The 22,983-nt window shown below is 45.0% G+C and overlaps 1 protein-coding gene across 1 annotated transcript in view; it reads right to left on the reverse strand.

Moving 5' to 3' along the window:
- The window catches only part of Orc1 (origin recognition complex subunit 1), a 198,251-nt gene extending 176,647 nt beyond the window's left edge, over positions 1-21,604 (reverse strand). Inside the window, exons 1-3 of the mRNA XM_071678534.1 lie at positions 21,556-21,604; positions 18,195-18,276; positions 17,931-18,011 (exon numbers count right to left, since the gene is read on the reverse strand). Of these exons, the coding sequence (XP_071534635.1) occupies positions 17,931-17,938 (8 nt within the window). The 5' untranslated portion in view covers positions 17,939-18,011; positions 18,195-18,276; positions 21,556-21,604. The remainder of the gene's footprint in view (positions 1-17,930; positions 18,012-18,194; positions 18,277-21,555) is intronic.
- Positions 21,605-22,983: the final 1,379 nt, after the last annotated feature.

The following is a 22,983-nucleotide window of genomic DNA, read 5'->3' on the forward strand; positions in this document are numbered from 1 at the left end:
TGAAACCTAAGCTCTTTACCTTCATTACGATGCGTCAAAACCTTTTCGCAAGTATAATGATAGCATTCAAAAGTACAATGACAGTATGACTCATATCGTGTACTACTCATAGTATGAGACAAAAGCAGAATTATAATGATGAAAAATCAATCCGCGTATGTTTTATTCTGGAACTAACCAACCACAAATCTTAATTCTATTGGTACGTGACATTCGCATTCAAGAAACAAAGAAAGAACGAAAAACAAAAACACTAGTGGCACTGTAAACGGTGTGACAATGAACATTTATTATGAAATATGTGTTGAAAGTGTGTACACAGACAGTCAAGTCCCGTGGCCCGGGTTCGAATCCCCTCAGCAGGCTGCATACCGTTCAGCAGCAGTCTGAACCTGAGGGAACAAGAGAGACCAGTTTCTCTTTCCAAGAGTCAGTACTATTTTTCATTTTTTCTCTAACCTTATTAACAAATGAGTTCTATCTAATCTTTCATTTTGTGGAGGTGTTTTACAAGACAATTAAACATGCAAATCAACGAGTTTCCAAAAAGAGAGAGAGGAAAAAGGGCAAATAAAGATTCATCAATAGAATACATGAGTCAGGAATATTCTAGCGTCCCTCAGAAGTATGAAACAGTAAACAATAAGATTTTTCGTCCCATCGTCCAAACTAAGTGGAAAATTTCCCAAGCGCCACTGGTTCCCGCTTCCGCCCGCACATCACTTCTAATATACGAACGAAGTTAAATCGGTCGTCTACCCCAAACCTGTGTCACGCCCAATAGCACACCAAGCTCTTCCCTCACCACTCCCGGAAACCAATCCTGTCTTCAGCCTTTCACTGAACGAAAAAAGTATCCAGTATACTAATCGGTCGAGTCACCGCTTGAGATGCATCCTTTTGACGTAATCGCCTGTCGAGTTTCTCACAGACAAATCCCATTTTACGTCTCCAATTTTCCGGGATTCTATACTAGACTTTTTCTTTATCGTTACATAAAAGAAAATCCAGACGAGAAGATCGAGGGAGGGAGGGATGAGTTGGGAGGATCCCTGGGCAGCCGAGGAGGACGAGGAAGGAGGAGGAGGAGGACGGGCAGGACGGGTGGAAGATCGCTGACGACGGTGTTCGTAAGAGGTGCTGAATACCGGGGATTCCGAGGGTGTTTGGGATCGGTGACTGGAATGGATGGGTCGGAATGTGACACATACGCCCACATCAGCAGAGTCTCCAGTCTATTTATACAAAACTGTATCATGTATATATATAGATGTTTCTCTGTATTAATGTATGCATGTACTCGTTCCAAGAGATTGCATTTCATTCTAGAAAATTTCATTTTAAGCAAAGAACTCATGTTCGTATTTGAACATTTACCTTCACAAACTCGAAGGTACCACTTCAAGTCATCGTTACTAAATTAGAGAAGAGAATGAGCTGATAGTTACAGTGGCGAAAGCTTTGCTTGATGAACACATCAAGTCATCATCAAAACTTATCAACCTCTATATAGCTGGACTCACATACCGTACATATGCAACTGCCGTACAACAGGCACATGCCAACCCCGTCTAACATGCCAGGTGCATGACGAGTCTAACAAGCAATGTCTTTCTCTTTGGGAGATAACTGGAAGATACTGACCTCCATAGATGGAGAATATGGCCTATTGCAACTCATTCCTAGTTTTACAAGAGGTTGGCGAAATACCATACCGATGTTAACCAATAAACACATGATTATACCTAACGAACTTGAAAATAAGGCATTTTACGTTTAGATATGAGAAGATAACGGCATTTTGCATCGGTAGTACTGAACAAAGAATTATTAGACTCAAAGAACTCTCCGTATTGTTAAAGAAAGATACATAGGATTACGTCCATCACCCCAGATATAGGAGCCACAAATATTGAGGTTTCACCCAGCACTAGTGTCCATTCTACAATTATCCAGGCATGGATTTCACTACGAGCTAACTTGGATCGATCACGAGCCGCAGATGGCACCTGCTCCACTGAGTAGTATCAGGGAGACAAGATCTTCCCCACATGTTCTATAAATGCGATGCATCGGAGGAGGTTTGGTGTTGCGTAGGCAGCCAGGAGATCGACCGGAGCATATGTGGACAACACTGCAGCTAAGGTCTTATGTCATGGATTTCAAGCTTTTCTTTGTAGCAGCCAGAGTGAATGAATGTTTTCTTTATCTAGATGAACTGAACTTTATACAGAAAACATATATAAGGTTTTATTGACAGTAATCTTCTGGCGTTAAAACAAAAAATGGTTGAGGAAAAAAAAAATAAGGTTGATGTTAATATCATCGTTCGTTAGATGTTATGACAGATGAACCAGCTCGTACACGAATCTTAACGAAATACATGAATTATGAACAACATACATGGTCACTGAGGTCAGCCAACACTGTACCCATGATACCTCGCAGCAGAAAACTAGTAAACACTTGATACATGGACCTTTCACTTTATGAAACTCTTACTTTCTCACCTCACACTTCCAGATACTTAACATTCACAAAGTCGGTCATCTGTTCGAGACATCATGCTTTGAGAAATAAGATCCACAACATGTGCCACTACTGCAAGAACTGAAAACCATCAGAAGTCTTACTAAAAAGAAAAATCCTCCTGCTGTTGTCCGTCAAGTAACTGTAAATGAAGAGGGTAATATGTAGGGTACTTCACTACGTCCACAAGTGGCAACAGTCACGGTTTGCTTGCTGTGGAAGGTTACATTAACTGGTACATTTACCAGAATGATGGGGCAAGCAAAGCTGGCTTATGAGACCCGCAGTATTCAGTTATTTATGTTCCATAAAGAGGCAAGCGAGCAAAAGTAAATTGGACGCCACCAAGCAAATATAACCTACGGGTTACGTGGGAATACGATATTTTCCGTTGTTGTTTACCGTTCTAAAGCTCATTTTCAGGGGTGTTCATATAGTCTGGATGTATACTCATGTAGACAGTTTAGGGACTTTACTGAAGAATTAGTGTTACAAGTAATGCATAACCAAGTTCATCCTAGGTTTTTCTCCATCTCATCCATGGCAACACTAACGCTTTGTTGTACATAACTGGACAGGTTCACCTCCTCGTAACACTGTCTAGTTTTGTAATTCACAAGAAATCCTATTGTGGATTTCTCCCGCCCCAGCAATCGCAATGCTATGCTATCTCTCCCTTACTGGCTGACTAATATATTAACGTTTTCACAAGGTGATGCATGAAATTCTACTCATGATTCGAGCAGCCCTGAAATAAACCATCGTAACCCAGACTGACATGGTGGAGCGGCGCTCCGGAGATCACAGTAATAACAGATCTGAAAAAAGTGATAAACATTTAGCCCCGAGAAGGAATGATATTGCCACGAGTCACTTTATCATCTCCCCCAAAACGAGTAGAGAATACCACTTCTATTTATGTGATCCTAAAACAAAAGCCAAGGAAGAAGGATTCCATAGAATTACAGAGTCTTAAGTTGGCGTGGATCTACGAAACTGTGGGTGACAGTGAAATATAGATGTGGCTCTAGCTGGATTACTGTCGCCTTCTGCTCGGCCTACGAGAGAGGTCTGGCTGCCGTGAGGGAAGGAGAGGGGAAGTGTTGCACGAACGTTCACACGATGGGAATACACCTGTGGGTTTTGTTCTTGGACCTGTGTTTTGATGGTTCTTTCTCTTTCTGGCTCTGCCGCAGCGGTTCCCTCTCTCAGATATATGTCGCTGACTCCAAACCTTCCTTCCGTCGCCTTAAACTGATAACATATTTGAGGACATTTGGGGATATTTTGGCGGCTCCCGCACGTTTCTTATCTTCTGAATATTATGTTTAGGGCGACGTTCCAGCTACCACAGCTCCTGCTGCTGCTACTGGTGGCGGCGGCGATGGTGGTGTTATAATGATACTGGTCATAATGGTGAGGTGCAGTTGATACTACTTTTGCTGCTGTTAATTATAAGCTTGATAACAGTACAGCTGTTGTTACTACTACTGCTGCTGCTGCTGCTGCTGAACATGCCATTTAAAATCTTTGGATCTGCTGGTACGTAGTTCCCTGTGTTACTCCAGTCTCTCTCTCTCTCTCTCTCTCTCTCTCTCTCTCTCTCTCTCTCTCTCTCTCTCTCTCTCTCTCTCTCTCTCTCTGCCGCCCCTGGTGCTTGGTGGTCTAGCCTGACAGCGGCTGTGTCAAGGTCTTGGTTACACCACAGCTGACGCTTGTATCCGGGTCCTCCAGGCGAACTAGAGTTAAGTAGGATCACCGAACGTTAATTAGTACTTTGCTACTGATGGATACTGAGGTTTGCAGCTGTGAGAGGGTGTGAACAGTCCTTCTGTTTTGTTTCCATGGTTTGTGTCGTTAATGATACTGTTCTGGTGGTGGTGGTGTAGCAACGTGTTCTTGATGGTTAGGTTAATGTTGTTGGGCGGGGTACTGCTGTTGTGGGTCTGTTTTTCTTGCTTGTGTTGCTGCCGGTTTACGTTTGCTGTTGTCGCTAGAGTTGCTGTTGACAGCTGTAAACCACCAGCCAAGGACAGTCAACAGCTGTAAACCGAGACAAAATCAACGAACGACCCTTGAAAAAGAACATAGAATATTACCTCCAGTCGTCATTCTTCCTACAGTCACTGACTCTTCAGCAATTTCTTTCTGCTATCACATCTCCACTACCACCTCCATCGACAGCCGAGAACCGAAACCCATCAGCCAACGCCGACAGACGGACGCCCGCCCGTCCTGGCGGAGCCGTGACATGCATTTATAGTCAGCCATCTTCCGGGACACGACTTTCCGATTTAATTCGGCCGCGTCGGCAAGTTGGACGCGAACTCAACAAGTCCCGGTGTGTCGCCTGCAGACTGCAACACACGCAGCTGATGCTCTCGTACATCACAGTGTTCCACAGTATTGTCTTACTTTCACTCTCACTGATTATCTATCTATCTATGTAGAGCACCTTCCTCGTATTTGCGAGTCATGTCACCTCGTCTCGGTAATTTTTCATTTGCTTTTAATGTAAATACAAAGATGATATAACAGCCACCGAAGACGGAAGAGTTCTTAAGACAAAATCTGGAAAGAACTCTTCAATTTGCATCAAACAACCTGTTACAAAAGTTAATCTCCAGCATCTCTCTTCAGACATCAGTCGCTGTCTTGGTCTATGATTTCATTTAAAAAATCTTTTAAGATGTTTTGAAGCTTGGGGGAGACAACTACACGCGGTTCGGTAGGAATGTGCGGGGCTTTGGGGTGATTTCACGGTAAGATATGTGTGGCATCATTCGAAAGGATTTCATATGACTTTTTCTTATCTCGGTGTTAAAAGAATCGAGAGGTTAAAGTCCTTCCTGATACAGATTCAATACTTGACGAGTCATCGTTTGGTTGATATCTCCAGAGTCCTCGCTGATCAGCTGCTGGAATTTGAGTAGCATCAAGGACTTACTGCAGCGAGTTACTTGTCGTAAGGAGGCTTCTCCCTCTGGTGATCTCCAGGAGTGGGACGGATATCATAAAGCTGCATTTGTTGTTGTTGCAGGATCTGACGTACATTCATCTCCTCACTATAGCAAGTTAAGCCGCGTCCTCTGGAACGCTGCCGAAGGTAATGCAATTAGTTCACGCTGTTATTGTCCTTGGTGTTTATTCAGTACATGGAATCCTACACCACAACAATCCCCAAGTTCCCCTTCCTGCCACGCCCTCCCGCCCATGCGTTACAATCCATAGTGGTGAACAACGAACACTTTTGTGTAACTATATTTCTGGAAGCTACTATAACTTTGTTCTTTTTCTCCCGCGTTACAGAAATGGAAACGGACGGATGAAATAGGAACCTGTCTATCATACAACTGTAATCAGTATATATTGCTTCACCCTCTTTCTGTGAGAGGAAAACTCCCTTTTCTAAGAAACAGTTAAAAAAAACTTTGCTACTACGGCTGCCAAACCATTAGTCTCAAGATGGAGAAAGGAAGTGTCAAACTGATCCACTGTAAGTGATTCTTCGCGTCATTATCTTCTCCCGAGAGATGTCGTCCTGGTTCTTCCGTCGTACCCCAGGCAGCTGACGGAGCAAACTGTACCCAAGAACCAGACAGGAAGGTCACTGGGTCTTATAAAACGATGCCACGCAGTTTGGTCTACTCTTACCGAATGCCCTGTACGTGTGGTGAGAGTGGTTGATGGTACTGGCTACTGCGAGGGTGGCACGGGCCTGATTGTGATAGAAGGTTGGTGACGTGGTTCTACAGAGAGCTCTGACGTCATATTGAGGCAAGGTCGAGGTAAAAAAGATTCTTGGGACGGTTGGCGTCGGCACGTTAAAAGGGGTGAAGACAGGTCCTGTCTTTTAGGGTAGACTGTGGCATGGCTGTGGGTTAGAGGGAAGGAAGAATGTGGGACAGAGGGAAGGATGTGGGTGCGTAACATACGGGGTTCTGGGACCATCTTGTTTGTGGAGGCTTGTGTGGTGAAGGAGAAAGGAGACGGGAGTATGGACGTGGCAGACTTTGGCTGAGGGAAAACAAGAAATCGACCTAGCATCCCTAAAATGATAACGATATGCCAATAAAGTAATGCCCTTCTTGCTGGAATCCATACCAGTCGTCTGTGCTGATTTCAATCACTCGCTTCTTACTTTCTTGATCGTCATCTTCCTCCCCTTTTTTTCTTTCTCTCTCACTAATACCTGACATCACTAATTATAAACAACTGTCTAGTTCGGGGTAGGTTATTCAGGTATGCTTGGTCCGCGCCAGCACGCTCGCTCCCCTTCCTCCTCCTCTTCCAAATAAACAGGTGAGAGCAGACTCCCTCAGAATTTACCAGAGGACCATAACTCATCTCCCAGACCGTCTTGTAACTTGTGTACTGTACATACATCATCTGAGGCAAGTTTACAACGTTCAAGGGAATACCACATCGTTTATTCTGTTTCTCAATGTTATCTCAAGTTAGCCAAAGATGTTGATAACAATCCTGTTTAATCACAGTTCTCTATCACAAAGAAAACGATAAATCCTAAGAAGAAAAGTATAAAACTATGACTTGGTTCTTTACACCAGTTCCTGGAAAGATAATAAGAGAAAGTTTTTTGGCAGCGCTACAGGGAGGTCTTAACAGTAATGGCCTCGAACGCCCTTGGGAAGGAAGCACCCTTTGCGAGGCAGATGTCCTTGGTTAGGAGGTGCCCTTGGGAAGCAGGTGCCTTTAGTAAGGAGACGCCCTTGGGAAACAGGTGCCTTTGGGAAGGGGGCATCCTTGGAAGGTAGGTGCCCGTGCAGGATAAATAGAAGATTACGGGAGGATGAGGTCGCGTCTTCCTTGCGTATCGTGGACGGGAGGGTGACCGAGGTCTTCCTGTGAGGGGATTTGTCATCATGTTCGCTTCAGCTCAGGAGAGTGGCGGGAGGAAAGGGATGGAGGGAGGTTAGTGCCGCAGAAATATTGTTAAACTAAATGATGGTTTGGTGGTGATGGTGGTTTTGGCGATGGTGGTGGTGTTGGCGATGGTGGTGGTGTTGGTGGTGGTGTTGGCGGTGGTGGTGGATTGTGAACACACGAACCTTTCTCCGACCACCACACAGTCTCACCCCACTCATCCACTCTGCCTTAAAAATACACATTTTCCCTAGTCACTCACCACACACACGCGAGTTACAGAGAATGAAGGAGTGACGGATGGAGGGACGGATGAAGGGAGAATGAAAGATAGTGACAAAAAGTAACATAGAGAGAGAGAGAGAGAGAGAGAGAGAGAGAGAGAGAGAGAGAGAGAGAGAGAGAGAGAGAGAGAGAGAGAGAGAGAGAGAGAGAGAGAGAGAGAGAATCATCGATAAGTTATTAATGAGAAAATATAGCTGGCCTTGCCCTGGGAGTGATGCATGGAGGTCTATGCATCATGTTTTATTATCTGCTTCTGATGGATCGTCTCCGAAATACTTCACGACCCAAGAACGGATAGGCGCGTATTTCACGCGTTATGCGAACGCTCGCAAGAAGACTGTTAGCCTGTCTTTAACTCTTAAGGACATTATTACTATCTTGAGACGTTTGAAGACGATATCTTTCTTGGTTTTCATTGATGCAAATGTTATTCCTTTCTCTAAAGTTGGGAGAGCGGCAGTAATTTTCACTTATGTATTATGCAGGAATATGTGATCTTTACACCATTGTCTCCAGCACTTGTGTACTGGTATTATTTTCCTCATAAATGCCGGGCATAATGATTTACTGTGACGCTGACCACAGGAGGTTATGCTCTGCATGAAAGATGTGTATATGATCTTACTGTCGTCTCTCAGACATGAAAGACTACCGAGGCTGTGTGTGTGTTTCCCGCTTCCTGTCTTGCGTTTGTCTAAAACTGTGCGTTGTATTTGCTTACGTCACTACCAAAGAACTAGTATAATTCCGTCCTTAATCCCCTGACAGGGGCGTGTCTATATCATGAAGGCGTAATGTCGTAATTTTCGACGTGTCTTGCAGGTCATGTCAAGGTTCACGTTCTCGTGCTCAAGGGTTTGATGCTTAGGATTACCATCCTTTGGTGAACACTTCGAACACCTCTCATCTCGTCTTGGTGAGAACAATGTTATCTCTAAAGCAGTGTTGACAGGATCTTCCCTACTGTCATTAACATCGATGTTAGAATTATAACAATACTTATAACAAGACCATATAAGAAAATAAAACGCCTCATACCAGTACCCAAGCTAAACACGATCTACATACCAGACATCACAAGACTGTCCTTGTAGATCATCGAAGTCGGATTAATTACGGAGAAAATCGCAAGCAAAACAATTCTGACCTTTCCCTATGCTCCTTAACTTCCTATCTACCTTCGTCTGGAGCGAGTGATGCGGGAGATCCTCACTACTATACTGCTGTGTGTGTGTGTGTGTGTGTGTGTGTGTGTGTGTGTGTGTGTGTGTGTGTGTGTGTGTGTGTGTGTGTGTGTTAGACCGCCATTAGCCCTCCTCCTGTCCTCCCCCCTTCCCTCACACCCCACCTCTCCCTCCGACCAGTAACCCGCATGCCTCTCACATTACCAGCGCTGAGAATAATAGAAACCTCTCAATAAGGTAGATATCGCCGCCTCTCCTCGTACAGAAAGCTGCCTGGATTATTTTCTTCCCATTTGTCCTGAATAACGAACTATTACCATATTTCGCTCTGGTCACACCAATCCCACCCTTTATAGTACAACGTCGGAGCGATATCGTACGTAAGGACAGCGTTTTGACAAGTTAAAATCCCGAATTGGAAATTATCAAATAAATCAGGATGGTTGGGCATAGCGAAATTGGCCATTCTAGTGTGTCGACTGCGCTGCCAATTCGGTCCTGTCAGTGACACGGTTATCATGGGATGATGTAACACGTCAAAGGATCTATTACTTCGTTTGATACGAAAAGGTGATACGCGAGTCTTGAAACGAAAATCATCATCATATCAAACATCAAACACTGTGAAACGTGGAGTATTGGCATGTAAGGAGAGAGAGAGAGAGAGAGAGAGAGAGAGAGAGAGAGAGAGAGAGAGAGAGAGAGAGAGAGAGAGAGAGAGAGAGACCACTAAGAGGAGTGACAGCAACAACACTGATGGTGTGGTGAGGCATGCATGGTGCTCACACTAACACCGTTGATCCCTCGTCTTGAAGACTCGTCACGACTTTCTTATTGCCACAGTGTGTGTGTGTGTGTGTGTGTGTGTGTGTGTGTGTATGTGTGTGTGTGTGTGTGTGTGTGTGTGTGTGTATGTGTGTGTGTGTGTGTGTGTGTGTGTGTGTGTACAGATACGTCTATACAATCATGCGAGTTCTAACACAAACCTCAGGCCCCATGATCACTACTATCTTCATAACCTTACTAAATATAGCATCAGCATAGCATCAATATAGCATCAGCATAGCATCAATATAGCATCAGCATAGCATCAATGTAGCATCAGCATAGCATCAATGTAGCATCAGCATAGCATCAATGTAGCATCAGCATAGTATCAATATACTATTAGACCCGAAAAGTTTTGACCGCCAAGGTTTCAAAAGTCAGACAACTTGAGTTGCGAAGACAACACCCAGGAACACGGGAGATGATCTTCCGGCGAAAACTTAGCAAGTGTTGCCGTGTATTGAAGACGGACTGACGAGGGAAAAGTTTCTATCTCTTGACGCCAACATTAACAAACGTAGTAGTGTTAAATAAAAGTAAATCAGACAAAGTATTTTGTATTTTGTTTTCTCGTTGCTCTCAGAGGTTCAACAAACTCACTGGTACAAAGCTTACAAAGTTTGACTCCCATGTCTACTGTGTTAACTCTGAGGAGTGTGAAAGATAAGGTCTTCTGGGAGCAGCAAATGAGAATGCCATGAGGGGATCTGCAGGTCAGAGTGGGACATTGCTAGTCCTGGGACACAAGTAACACTAGCAAGCATGTGTTGCTGTGATGATGAAGAGTTCAAGATAACTCGAGTTAAGTGCAGCCATAATTACACACATGCAGAGTAAATGTAGAAAACAGAGCATCAGGCAGACCGGGAGATGACAGGTTTGAGAACCAACATTATAACAACACGAGATAAGGACCAAGATCCTATCCAAGTTCATATGCAAAGAAAACAACTTGAATATTGTCAACAGAAGTGAGAAACACTGTCATCTCCAAAAGAGAGAGAGAGAGAGAGAGAGAGAGAGAGAGAGAGAGAGAGAGAGAGAGAGAGAGAGAGAGAGAGAGAGAGAGAGAGAGAGAGAGAGAGCTCTTGCCCTGCGGCCACGGTGAGATAATCCCGTCTACATCAGGTTATCAGGCAGGATATCACGCCCTACAGACGCAAGGTGATTACCTCCAGGTGTTTGTCTCAGGCGTTAAGAGCGGGACGTGACGACCGGCAGCAACTGGGGATCAAAGGACGCCTTGCTCCTGACGCAGGTGTATTGTCCTTCTGCTGCTGTTCCGAGCGACGTAGGTTCCTGTGTGTGTGTGTGTGTGTGTGTGTGTGTGTGTGTGTGTGTGTGTGTTTCAAGCCTCACGACTTCAGCGCTGAGCAAAGTGCTCATGTTTTACTTCCCGTTGCAGGTTAAACCAAGGGTATTTTTGTCACAGCGGTTATAAAAACGTTAGACCCTTACTGATCTCACAGCTATAGGGCAAAGAAGAGGATTCAAATTCATCTTACCCCCGCAGTAAAAGGTAAAGCACAGACACACACGCACACACATAACTATTACAGTAGAAGGTAAAAATTCTATAATCGTATTATCAACACAGGATAAAGACCAATGTCTACATCACCAAAGTATAAACAGAAAAGCCATATATAACTTACCAGTGGATAGGAGGAGGAGGGGGAGGAGGAGGAATATAAGAATAGGGAAGAAAAACTACGTTCACCCCTCCCCCACGGCCCAAACCCGAGCTACTGCACTGTAGTTTGGTTATCATCCCTACCCCCAACCCTATTAATTGACCCCCCCCCCCTTGTTACCACCACTCTCGCCAACAAGACCCTCGTCTCACCAACCCAATCTACTGACCTCCCATGACACCAACCCTACTTACCGAGGCGAGTCACCATCTCTGCCACAACCCTCATCTACCAGCCCCCTCCCAAGAACCCACCATGCTGGCGGCACCTCGAAGCAATTACGAGGTGGTGTGTGAGGGTGAGCAGAGCGGGCAGGGTAATGGTAAGGAGGCGGCAGCTGCCCTGATAACCACAGGCCGGGATAAGGCAGGTATGTAGGGCGGGACCACAGGCCCAGGGGCTCCTGATGGAGGCTAATACAAGGTCGTGAGGACTGACTCACACCACCTACAGGAGCCACTAAAAGACAAGAGAATGGATGAATAGACTTAGGAAAGTGAAATCATGAAAATGTCGTGGAATGCATAGTGTAAATAGGTGAACAGATACATTAATCATGTATGCATACACATACTAATAACTGATTACATTGTTCAGCAACCTACGAGACTGTGCCACGAGGCAAGGCTAACATAGCACTTAGAGAGAGATTACGGTAGAGATGGAAGAGAGACAGGAACAAGCCCTTAAATCTCATAAGACATGTAGAGCTTTAGCCTTGAGGAAGTTGAGCATCTGGCAGGTTGGAGAGCTGTGTGCATGAGAGGCACGAGCAACTTAAGTCTTAAACTATGACTGACGCGAAGCAAATTCAATCCTGCATGATCAGGAGGGTGTGTGTGTGTGTGCGTGTGTATGTATATATTTGTGTGTGTGTGTGTGTGTGTGTGTGTGTGTGTGTGTGTGTGTGTGTGTGTGTTACTTTAAATACATTCATTTCCATGAAAATAATGACCTCATGCGACTCAGAAAGATGCCTTTCGTCCGATCCGATTCTAGTCTTACTGGACAAAGGCTAAAAATGTCTTCGTCCATCCCTACGTCCTTCCAAACTTTGTCTTCCGCGAGCATAACTTTGCCAGAGATTGATGGATAACCACCAAACTTGGCACGCGGGCCCACTGTGGGTAATGGAATGTTGTTGTTGACTCTGAAGCCACAAGGTCTTAGGGAAATGGTTACAAGGACCACGTCAACTACACTCTGGTGGTCGCGGTCTTTCATTTTTCTTCTGCTGAGAGATGGCTACCAGCTGCTGCACGCGGCGTTGAAGGTTTCCTACCCATCTTGTGGCGCCAGGCAGTGGTCGGGTTTACCATTTCATTCGCTGGACGTCATTGGGTCTCAACATGATCGTCTGCCGTACTAATGGATGAACACTTGGCGTCGTGCCCCTCCATGGTTAGTGGAAGGTCGCTATTGAATTTTAGTTTACAAAGACCAACGCAAAGTTCACAGGATAATTTATCGTACGAATAGTTTCAGCGGCATAGTCTGTGGTAGAAGCGGATGGCTACTCATCATCAAACTTGATGCAAAGGATCTTTATGTTTAGCTTAACATGATCGTATATTTAGAAGTCATATGACAGACATTTCTCAACGTCTCGCGAACGTACCTGTAAATTTTCTTTAGTAACCATGTGTTCCTTGGGTTGGCTCATCCGTATGTCCGACTGAGGGTCGGGTGTTATTCATGCAGCTCTCGCTTTACCGTCCTGCAGCTGTATGTGTAATACTGGCACAAAGGATAGTTTCTCATCGAATGTTTATTTCTACCGAGACAATTTCCCCTTTATGTTTTTCTTTTCTTTTTTACGAAAAAAGTTTGACTAAATATAATCCGAGATCAGAGGAGGAATTACAAGCAACCTGGGTAGTATTAGTTCCCCTTGTGTAGTTTGTATGTGTCACAGGTAATCTCGCTCTCAGGTCAGCACAAATTGCCATTAACTAACAGTGGATGATGCAGCCGGGTCTGTTACAGGATGTTTAGTCTATCCTAACCTGAAACACAGCGAGGAAAAAGTGACTGTGGTAAAAGGTGATCACATGAGGTGCGAGATTGACTTGAACTGTTGTAATATTTACTCAGTTAAACGTTTAACTTACAACATCAAGAATAACACGTACTTACACTTGTAACTTAGAGAGAGAGAGAGAGAGAGAGAGAGAGAGAGAGAGAGAGAGAGAGAGAGAGAGAGAGAGAGAGAGAGAGAGAGAGAGAGAGAGAGAGAGAGAGAGAGAGTTCGGAGTTACGACGAGGCTGTATGTTTTTCATTTCTTGTCAGACACGACGCCTTGAATCTTGACATCTAAAGTGCCAGGATAAGACTGTTTCTGTTTTCTCTCCTCCGCTGCTCTGTCACATGCACACACACACACGCACACACACACACGGTGACTGACTGTCTATTCAATTCCTACTTTATCTACGCACCTTCCTCTACCCTACCTCTCAATTTCCCTCCCTTCCGTGTCACCTTTCCGCTCCTACTACTATTCCATCCCAAACCCCTACTACTTTTCTTCAGTACCAAACACCTTGGGCGATACAGTGACATCCCACAGTAACGTGGAAACTCAGGGTGTGCGTGTGTGTGTGTGTGTGTGTGTGTGTGTTTAGGATGCCGTGAGATTAGAGAATTGTTTATAGAGTTTGTATTGCAGCTGAAGACAGTACATTATTGGCTACGTTTGCGTCTATATACATACGAATATACCGGCAGTAAAGACGAACTGGGAAGCTTGCCCTCGTGGTGATAATGAGGGGAGGCGAGCCATTTGTTATGTGGCAAGATAACCGCTGGGCTGAGTGGTACGAGTTTGATGAGGCACTGGTGAGGAGGAAAGTGCATGGGTAAGAGTCTGGTGAGGGTGTGAATACGTGGGTAAGAAGGCGCTAAGTATAGAGGATGACGCGGGAGGACATATTTGGAGAAGGTTCGAAAGGTAATGGTTCTCTCTCTCTCTAGCCAGCACTTCACTGACTGTCACGTCACTTTTGGCCCAAGATGCTGTCTTTCTTCACCCACGCGTGTGTTCCTGGCACTCGTTTCACAAACATACAATCTCTTCATCTCAAATGTACTTGGCAACACGAAACTCACACGAATCGTTCTTCGTGACTCAAATCTTTCTTGCGGTGAGCACTACGTGCTAGCCCTGCCTTTTGGCAAAATCACGCCGTAAGTACTTTTAAGTACTATACGTGTATATATATATATATATATATATATATATATATATATATATATATATATATATATATATATACACACAAAATTGTGTTGTAGTAATCACAATAATGATTGTAGTAGTACTAAAAGTAATTATAGATGATGACAAAATGAACTTCATTGAATTTATTACATCCAAAGGTTGAAAATATGCACAGAAAATGCACACAATATAAATAGCTGGACTGTGAAACGAGAATAGATAAACAGACATTGTTTATGCAAACCCTGGGGTGGCAGTCTACTGATTTTTGATGATGTTCACAATGGGTCGGTTCTTGCAGTGGCGTGTGTGAGCTCTGATAAGATCGGTTTGTTTATGGGGCCTAACTGTAGCTCGGGGGACAAGGATCTGAGCAGGCAGGAGGTGACTGTAGTGTTGGTGTAGCCGGTTTCACTCGAAATCCGGGATAATGTTCAGGTGATGTGTGGAGAGAGTCAGAAGAGACCAGTGTGTGGAGCGCCGCCTGACAACTGCCTGAGAGGACTCAAGGATCTTGTACACCATTTTCGCTACCTTCTCAGTTACCACATCTATTGTATGGTGGATAAGGAGAAAGACCAAGGGAGGGAAGGCAGAGGAGAGTTTGGGAAGGATAGAAGTTATGCAGACGTACTTGAGTTTACGTGCCAGGAGGCCCAGTGTCTCGAGTGTACAAAGACAACTTTAGTTCCCAAAGCGACACAGAGAAGCTTGGCGGACTGCACGACTCGAGGGGAGACCGAGTCCTAGCGAGACAATATGAAGTGTGACTTGGTTGAGGAGCATCACTAGGGTCTTGGTGTGATTGATGGAGTGGCGGTGATCCAGTACTGAAGGACGTTAAGGCTGTTCTGGAGAGACATGTATATACACCTCCTCCCACACGCAACCTCCCGCACCTTCTTATACCCTCCTACTTGAGCATCGTTCTGTACGAGTGTAAGGGAGAACTGGGCCTCTCCCCAGCACCCTTTCACTTCTGCCTCCTGTTCATATCTCTTTTCTACACTCCGCCCCCTCCTCCCATCACTACTCGTCACCTCACTGCCCCTCCTCCCCTCGCCACCCGTCCCCTCGCTGCCTCTCCTCCCCTCACCCCAGAGACCACCAGCTGTGATGCCCAGATCGGACTATATCTGCAAATTGCTAACTGTCGAGAGGGAGCGCCCTGGCCACCGACATGATTCCATTACTGTCCCTCCACCACACTATAGACACGGCACACGCAGGGGCAGTACCCCCCCCTCCCCTCCCCTACTCGCTGTACATACCTTTGTGCACACACAATACCTTTATCTATTTACAGCACATAAGCTATAAGGTAGTTTACACGCAAAAGGTTAATGGACAACCTTTTTTCGTCACATTTTGCCACAATTCCTCATATCTACGATGTTCATCTTTAAGCAACACTAACCTGAAGTCTTCCACGTATTCAATATAATAAAATTGATGTATTTGACTAAGATCTGTATGTAAGTAAATGTGGATGAATTATCCAATAACTACAGACTAATGAAACTGACAAATAAAATTCCTGAAAACACCCGATAAATTCTATCTTTCATACCAGTGTTCCATTTCCCACCTTAGCAACGTAGCGACATACAGATGACCGAGCCGTAAGGGAAAATCCTCGCTTGGTCCCTTCCTCAGTTCCGCTTTCGCAGAGTAACAGTACACTAGTGGAGGATTTCCAGCCCCTTCTGGTCTCGCCCATTCTGATGTGCCTTTGCGGCGAGAAACACCGATATTACTGCATTCTTCCTCCGATAATATCCTTTCGTCGATTTCAGAGTAATGGGCTACTTTCCCGCGTAGTTTCATCTCCAAATATAATGAACTCACGGACGACCTAATCATGTTATCGCCAAAATTTACGTGCTCCCACGTAAGTCAGCGTTGCCAGTCGTCTCTGTGATGTTTGATCCCAGGGATAATCGACTTACTACTTCGAGGTCTTCATTTCAAGCTACTTCCAAGCTTTCATTGTCCAGAGTTGTGCTTATGTCGAGGTCGTTACTAGTTCGTATCCACAACGTGGCGTTAACTTCGGTTTTGTAAACAAACAAGTTATTGCGAGTCACTCCTTCCTCTACGTGGTTTGCCAGCCTGAGTAACAGCTTGTGAGCATGAAGCCAACCGTGGGTAGCCAGAGCTGTTCTCTGGGCTCAGGCAGTTAGGACCACGTCTTACATCCTTTGCACCATTATACATCCCTACTGTGGTATCCATGTTCCCTTGACCCAAGCTGGAAACTATGAAAATTCATAAATGGAATTGGCTTTTATTAAGGACGAACGATGAACGATAACACCCATTACTTGATGACCAACGGTAGCCTTTTTCACGGTGTGTGGCGTGAGTGTGGCGTGAGTGTGGTGCGAGTGTGGCGTAAGTGTGGCGTGAGTGTGGCGTGAGTGTGGTGGGAGTGTGGCGTGAGTGTGGCGTGAGTGTGGTACGAGTGTGGCATGAGTGTGGTGGGAGTGTGGCATGAGTGTGGTGGGAGTGTGGCGTGAGTGTGGTGCGAGTGTGGCGTAAGTGTGGCGTGAGTGTGGTGCGAGTGTGGCGTAAGTGTGGCGTGAGTGTGGTGCGAGTGTGGCGTAAGTGTGGTACGAGTGTGGCATGAGTGTGGTGGGAGTGTGGCATGAGTGTGGTGGGAGTGTGGCGTGAGTGTGGTGCGAGTGTGGCGTAAGTGTGGCGTGAGTGTGGTGCGAGTGTGGCGTAAGTGTGGCGTGAGTGTGGCGTGAGTGTGGTACGAGTGTGGCATGAGTGTGGTGGGAGTGTGGCTCTGCGGTGGTGGTGGTCGTCATCACGGCATCGGTCACATTAGGTCGGAGTCAGCATGAGTGATCATACAGATCGAGCTTGGCATTAGTCAAGATGACGAGGGACTTTGTATAAAACTTCGCCGCAAAAGATGAGTTTTGAAAACAACCTACTGAATATACCCAACGCCATCATATTCAACCTAATATAGAATAATGGAAAATTGACAATGTTCATGATCTGGCCAGCAGACATTTTGTTATTCATACCCATTTTGCCCGCTTATTACATTTGCCTGACGCGACGCTATTCAATTATACCTTGCATACTGAAATCATCAGACGAGTTCCTATATATCACATTTCTAAATATGCTGTGGCAGACTATTTTTATGCTTCATGTGTTACCGAAAACTAACAAGGACTACAGTTTGTATTTCTACGTGAAACAGTGAACAGGATTCAATAACATTATATAAATCAAACCACCACCACAATGCACTATCTACATTCCTGTACTGAAAATTGCTTACTCACCCCAACATATGGGTACAACTGTGTGTCCTGGCTCCACTCCGTCTCCTTAAGTCACAACATATCACTATGCACACCGCTACCCTGTAACCAACACGATATTTTCGTTACAGGATGAAACATTACAGTTACAGCCTGAAACATTACACAGAACAGTTGATGTGCTGCAAAATGACATTCCTTTTTCATATTCATTATACATAATGTTGTGACATTTTCCTGAGCAATCATACTGAGGTTAAGGCACTATTCAAATGCATCCTTTACCTGCTACATAGGTCGTGCGAGCTGCTCCTTACGACAAACCCAGCATGTGTGAAGGTCAGCTTCGAGTTGGTGACATTTGCTTCTGCGGATGGAGGAAAGGACATGGTCTGTGAGTGTGTATGCCAATTAAAGGTAAGGAGGGGTTGCAATATCTTGGAATGATTCAGACCTCAGCACCAGCTGCTGATGACGTCCTAATTTGCGATTAACATCACAGTTTTTTTGCTTGCTCATGCTTATTTCTATATTTGCTTCATATAATATTGTGTTGTCTGTAGGTGTCGACTATCAGCGCACTTCTATCATCCCCTTCACTTCCTTACCTTGCTACCTTGTCATCCCCTCACGCTACAGCCCTAGTCTTGCGCTCCCCCACCACCAGATCACCAGTGGAATCTTCCAAGTAACGAGTCAACACTCCCAAGGTTCACACCTCACGGAAAGGGAGGACTGACAATGCTGACCGTCCCGGTTGGAAGTGGAGGCCGCTGCACATCGTCATCTTTCGTTTTTCTTCCCTTCCTCCTCATTATTATCCACGCGCCTTTACCTCTTCCATCCATTCAGTTTCTCCCTCAATTTTCAACGTTCTCTACCAGGATTCCTGCGACGCAACCCACTCCTGTGTCCCTGACCAGCTCTCCAACCATGTGTTCCTTCGCGCCATATCTGATCCCTTGTTTCTCTACTCCAGCCTCTCTATCTTCCACTCTGGTGCAGATATCAAAGGCATCTGATGGAACTACTCGTTTGCAAAGCCATTAGAAGATAATAGTCATGAATGTCCTGCCCTGCATATTACTATATACCACTAGGATGGCTGGCAATAGACCAGCTTGACATAGCTAAGATTAGGTTGTTTACCGTTTGTGGTGAACGATAACAAGGTTTACCTCAGCCACTCATGGAGATCTGTCTTTCATGATCGAGAAACTAGACCACCGTCTGAACAAAACCCTCGCGAATCTTTTGTTTTGAAAAAAAATCCTCCTTAATTCTCCCTGACGATATACCCCTCTACCTCACCCTAAATATTTTCTTCCTTCTTTCCACCTCCTTCCCTACTCACAGTCCACGCCCCTCCTCCCCTTCTTACGCCCCTCGTCCCTTCCCCTCTTCCACACCCTCACCGCTCGCGTCTCCTATTCTTCCTCTCCCCCTTGCACCTCCTCCTCCATCCCCCAACGTCCAGGCACCCACTCCCAGCAGGCACCTCCCCTCCAGACACTTGCCAGAAACTGGCTCTCTTTCGAAACTTCTCAAAAAGACAACGTGAGGATTTTCCCGCCCTTGAGACTGAAACAAGTTCCGTAATTGAATTTACCAACAGGAGTGTCGCAGATAACGTAGCAAGCATGTGTCCCCACCCACAGCTGCCGGCACACTTGTCCCTCTACAGACGAGCACACAAACTACTAATATACGTGTAATTACATTCCCTTATTACATCATACAATGTTTTACATAAAGATGAATATATATATATATTTATATATATATATATATATATATATATATATATATATATATATATATATATATATATATATATATATATATATATATAAGGGGAGAAGGAGAAAGTAGTGTACATGATACAAATGATAATGTCATTCCAGTTCAGAGGTCTGAAATAGTCTCGGACGAGACTCTAGTGTAGTAGTACCGTCGAGTGAAGAGGGAGGGCAGATACGTCTGTCTGTCAGAACAGCCAATAGTGAACACGTATAGTGACATGAAATTTGTATGTCCGATATGTCCTGGTCAGGAAATATGTCTTCACTCGTTAAGATTAGAGACGTCGAATCAAATTTGGTCATATTGCATTCGTAGCATAGTGTCCTCGTTCCTATCCTATGGAATACATCCATCAGGGAATGAGCTCAAGAGATCAAAATTCAAGGTCGCTGGGTCATTTGGGGTTGGTCAACGCTAGCAGGGTGTAGGCTTGATTTGGCTGTCGCTGTACGCTTACTTAACCCACACGCAAATGAGACGAGAAGATCAAGACAAAGGAAAGTAACCTCATCTTTAGCAGCTAAACAAGATGATGCGAAAATAGATACAAACTGAAAGACAAGAAATGAATGCAACCGAGGCCATGAGATGAAGGCACGTTCCTTTGAGTACAAGCAGCAATAGAGAAAAGAAAGTATTTTTCACGTTTTCTGAGAACCCAGTAAAGACCCGCCACCAACTTCAAGGAGCAGAGGATCAAAAGGGAAGGAGATTCTCAGGAAATCAAAAGAAAATACGGTGTAGCTGGTGTGAATACCACGTTGGCCCTCTAAGTCTGGTGGGGAGAGAGAGGTCAATGATGGCGACGAATGACTGCCCTGTGGAAGTGGCTTGCTAAAAATGGCTTTCACGACATTGCTCAATGAAAAAAGAATCGAAATTTATTGCTTATACCCACCCATCCTGTATACAGGATCTTTTACTATTGGAACCGATGCTTTGAATGTGTCAGCAAGTTTCTAACACTCCCTCTCTCCATATATGTAAGCGATGTACGTACGTGTGTCACTAGTGATAACGTGTATGAATCTCGGGCCACCACTGGCACTGGTGTGGAGGTAGACAGCGTCCGCTCCCCAGGGTCTCGCTTGGGAGACCATTCCCGACCTGGAGCTGGGCAGGAGATCGATAGTAGACACCCCTCACTCCCTTTAGTCTCCTCCGTTCCTCCAATCTTCTCTCCCAGAAGATGACCTCCAGTTCCGCGAGTCCCAGCAGAGGTTCTCTCGTCCCTTCAGTCCCAGCAGAGGTTCTCTCGTCCCTTCAGTCCCAGGTGAGGGACTCCCTTTCCCAGGAAGGGGTGGGGGCTTCCCGTCCCTTCATTCCCAGGAGGTATTCTCCTGGTCCTTTGGTTGCTTCAGTTCACGGAACAGCCTTCATTCCATTTAGTGATGGAGGACGCGCCACTGACGCTGCTCATCCTCATTTCCCGTGATCCGTCTCCCTTCACGCTTGTACTCCCGTCCGTCAACACATACAGCCTCGCTGTATGTTGAGGGAGGTTTAAAACTAGTGCAATTTGACCGAAACATTACAAAATTTTATAGTAAAAGAATGAAAGCTACTGAAAACACTTCGGTTATCAATGACAAAGAAACAACAGAGAAACAAGGGAAATTGTCAAGGAATAGTTCAAATACACATAGGAAAATTACACGGTAACGAGTCGAAATATTTACTGAAATACTGCTATTACGAAGTCAAAGCGTAAACAATACAGGATCAAGATTCGTACATAACATTAACAACACATATAACCAGGTTTTCAAATCTGCATATAAGTTGAGGACGACCAGATCTAACTGCAGCCGTACACAATATAACAACTTATCATGAAACCTACCCGTGTCGTGGGCCGACCCAGCACACACGTGCTCTCATCTCACCTGCCGGCAGCCTTCTGCCTGTACTGCGCCACAGTATACCACCTCACTTCCAATATGGCTACCTCAGTTACCATGTATTCATTATCAAATTCAGTACACCGAGATGATGATGATACAGAAAGTTTATAGATTACAAAAGATGAATAGATAGATAAATAAAAGGTTTACGTATATAACTGCAACATCTTCTCGACTTATTTGTTGGTAAACTGGAAATTGGACAAGCTTAACACAGTTAACAAGGTAGTTTGTCGGAGGAACCATCACCAAACAACACTGTTAACACTAATTATGAACAATTTGGAAAGTAAAGTGTGGGAGGTTACGATATGTAAGATATATTGATACATGACTTCAGCTGTATGATACATGGCTTCAGACGTAATCTGAAATAAAGGCCACAATCCGATGGTTATGAAGGGGAAGAACGAGGTATTTGCATGTTTGAGCCTCGTCTCTTGTTTACCGTTTTACTCACTTCGCTCATCAGGTGGAATACAAGGCTTGTGGATGATTTGTTACTCATGACTCACCACACTCGAGGTGAGGGAGTTTTCTCCTCATGGTCCTTACCCCCTCTCCCCTCCCCATTCACGTTTTCCTACTCCCCTTAATGTCCATCTCATCCGCCTGCCCTCTCCCTACCCTCCCTTCCTCCACACGATCACCCACACCCTCCCTCCGTTTCCCTACTCCCCACCTTCTTCTCATGACCCTCCCTCTTCCTCCCCATAATCTCGACTCATCCCGTCCTCCTGCCTCCCCACCTTGCCAGAACCGGTCCTCCACTCCCCACCCACCCACACCATCATAACAAGACACTGATATCACCACATGTATGTTCCTCTTTTTTCTCAGTGTCTGTATTATTTATACACACGACAGATAATGCGCTTATGACTAATGAACATTCTGATGAGTTTCAGTGTTGTAACTGTTATTCTATGTTCTCACCTGCCGTTCTCTGTTCTTACCTGCCACTCATTGTGTTTAGGGAGAAGGAAAAATTTCCCTCTTCGTTTGTATGTCCACAACTGTGTTAGCTGGGGTCACTGAAATGTCCTTGGGTTGACCTCTTACGTCATTGGACAAAACTGTTCTATCCTGGCTGTTGTTTCTCCTTGATTGGCCTCAGACGATATCGAGAAAGTTAACCTGTTCCAGGGTTGACCTCTAACGGTAGAGAGAGAGGTGACCTGTCTCAGGGTTGACCTCTAACGGTAGGGAGAGAGGTGACCTCGCTTCGGTTATTGATGGTACATAATGGGCCAAATTGCCGGTTTTCTACTGACAACAAGTATTTTACACTCTGGTTCACGAATTGATGTTAGCAGAGGGTCAGATAACGGCCCAAAGGTCGAGGGAGGTCGACAACACACAACGAA

Source organism: Panulirus ornatus, chromosome 28, assembly GCF_036320965.1.
Source record: "Panulirus ornatus isolate Po-2019 chromosome 28, ASM3632096v1, whole genome shotgun sequence".
Taxonomy (NCBI): Eukaryota; Metazoa; Arthropoda; class Malacostraca; order Decapoda; family Palinuridae; genus Panulirus; species Panulirus ornatus.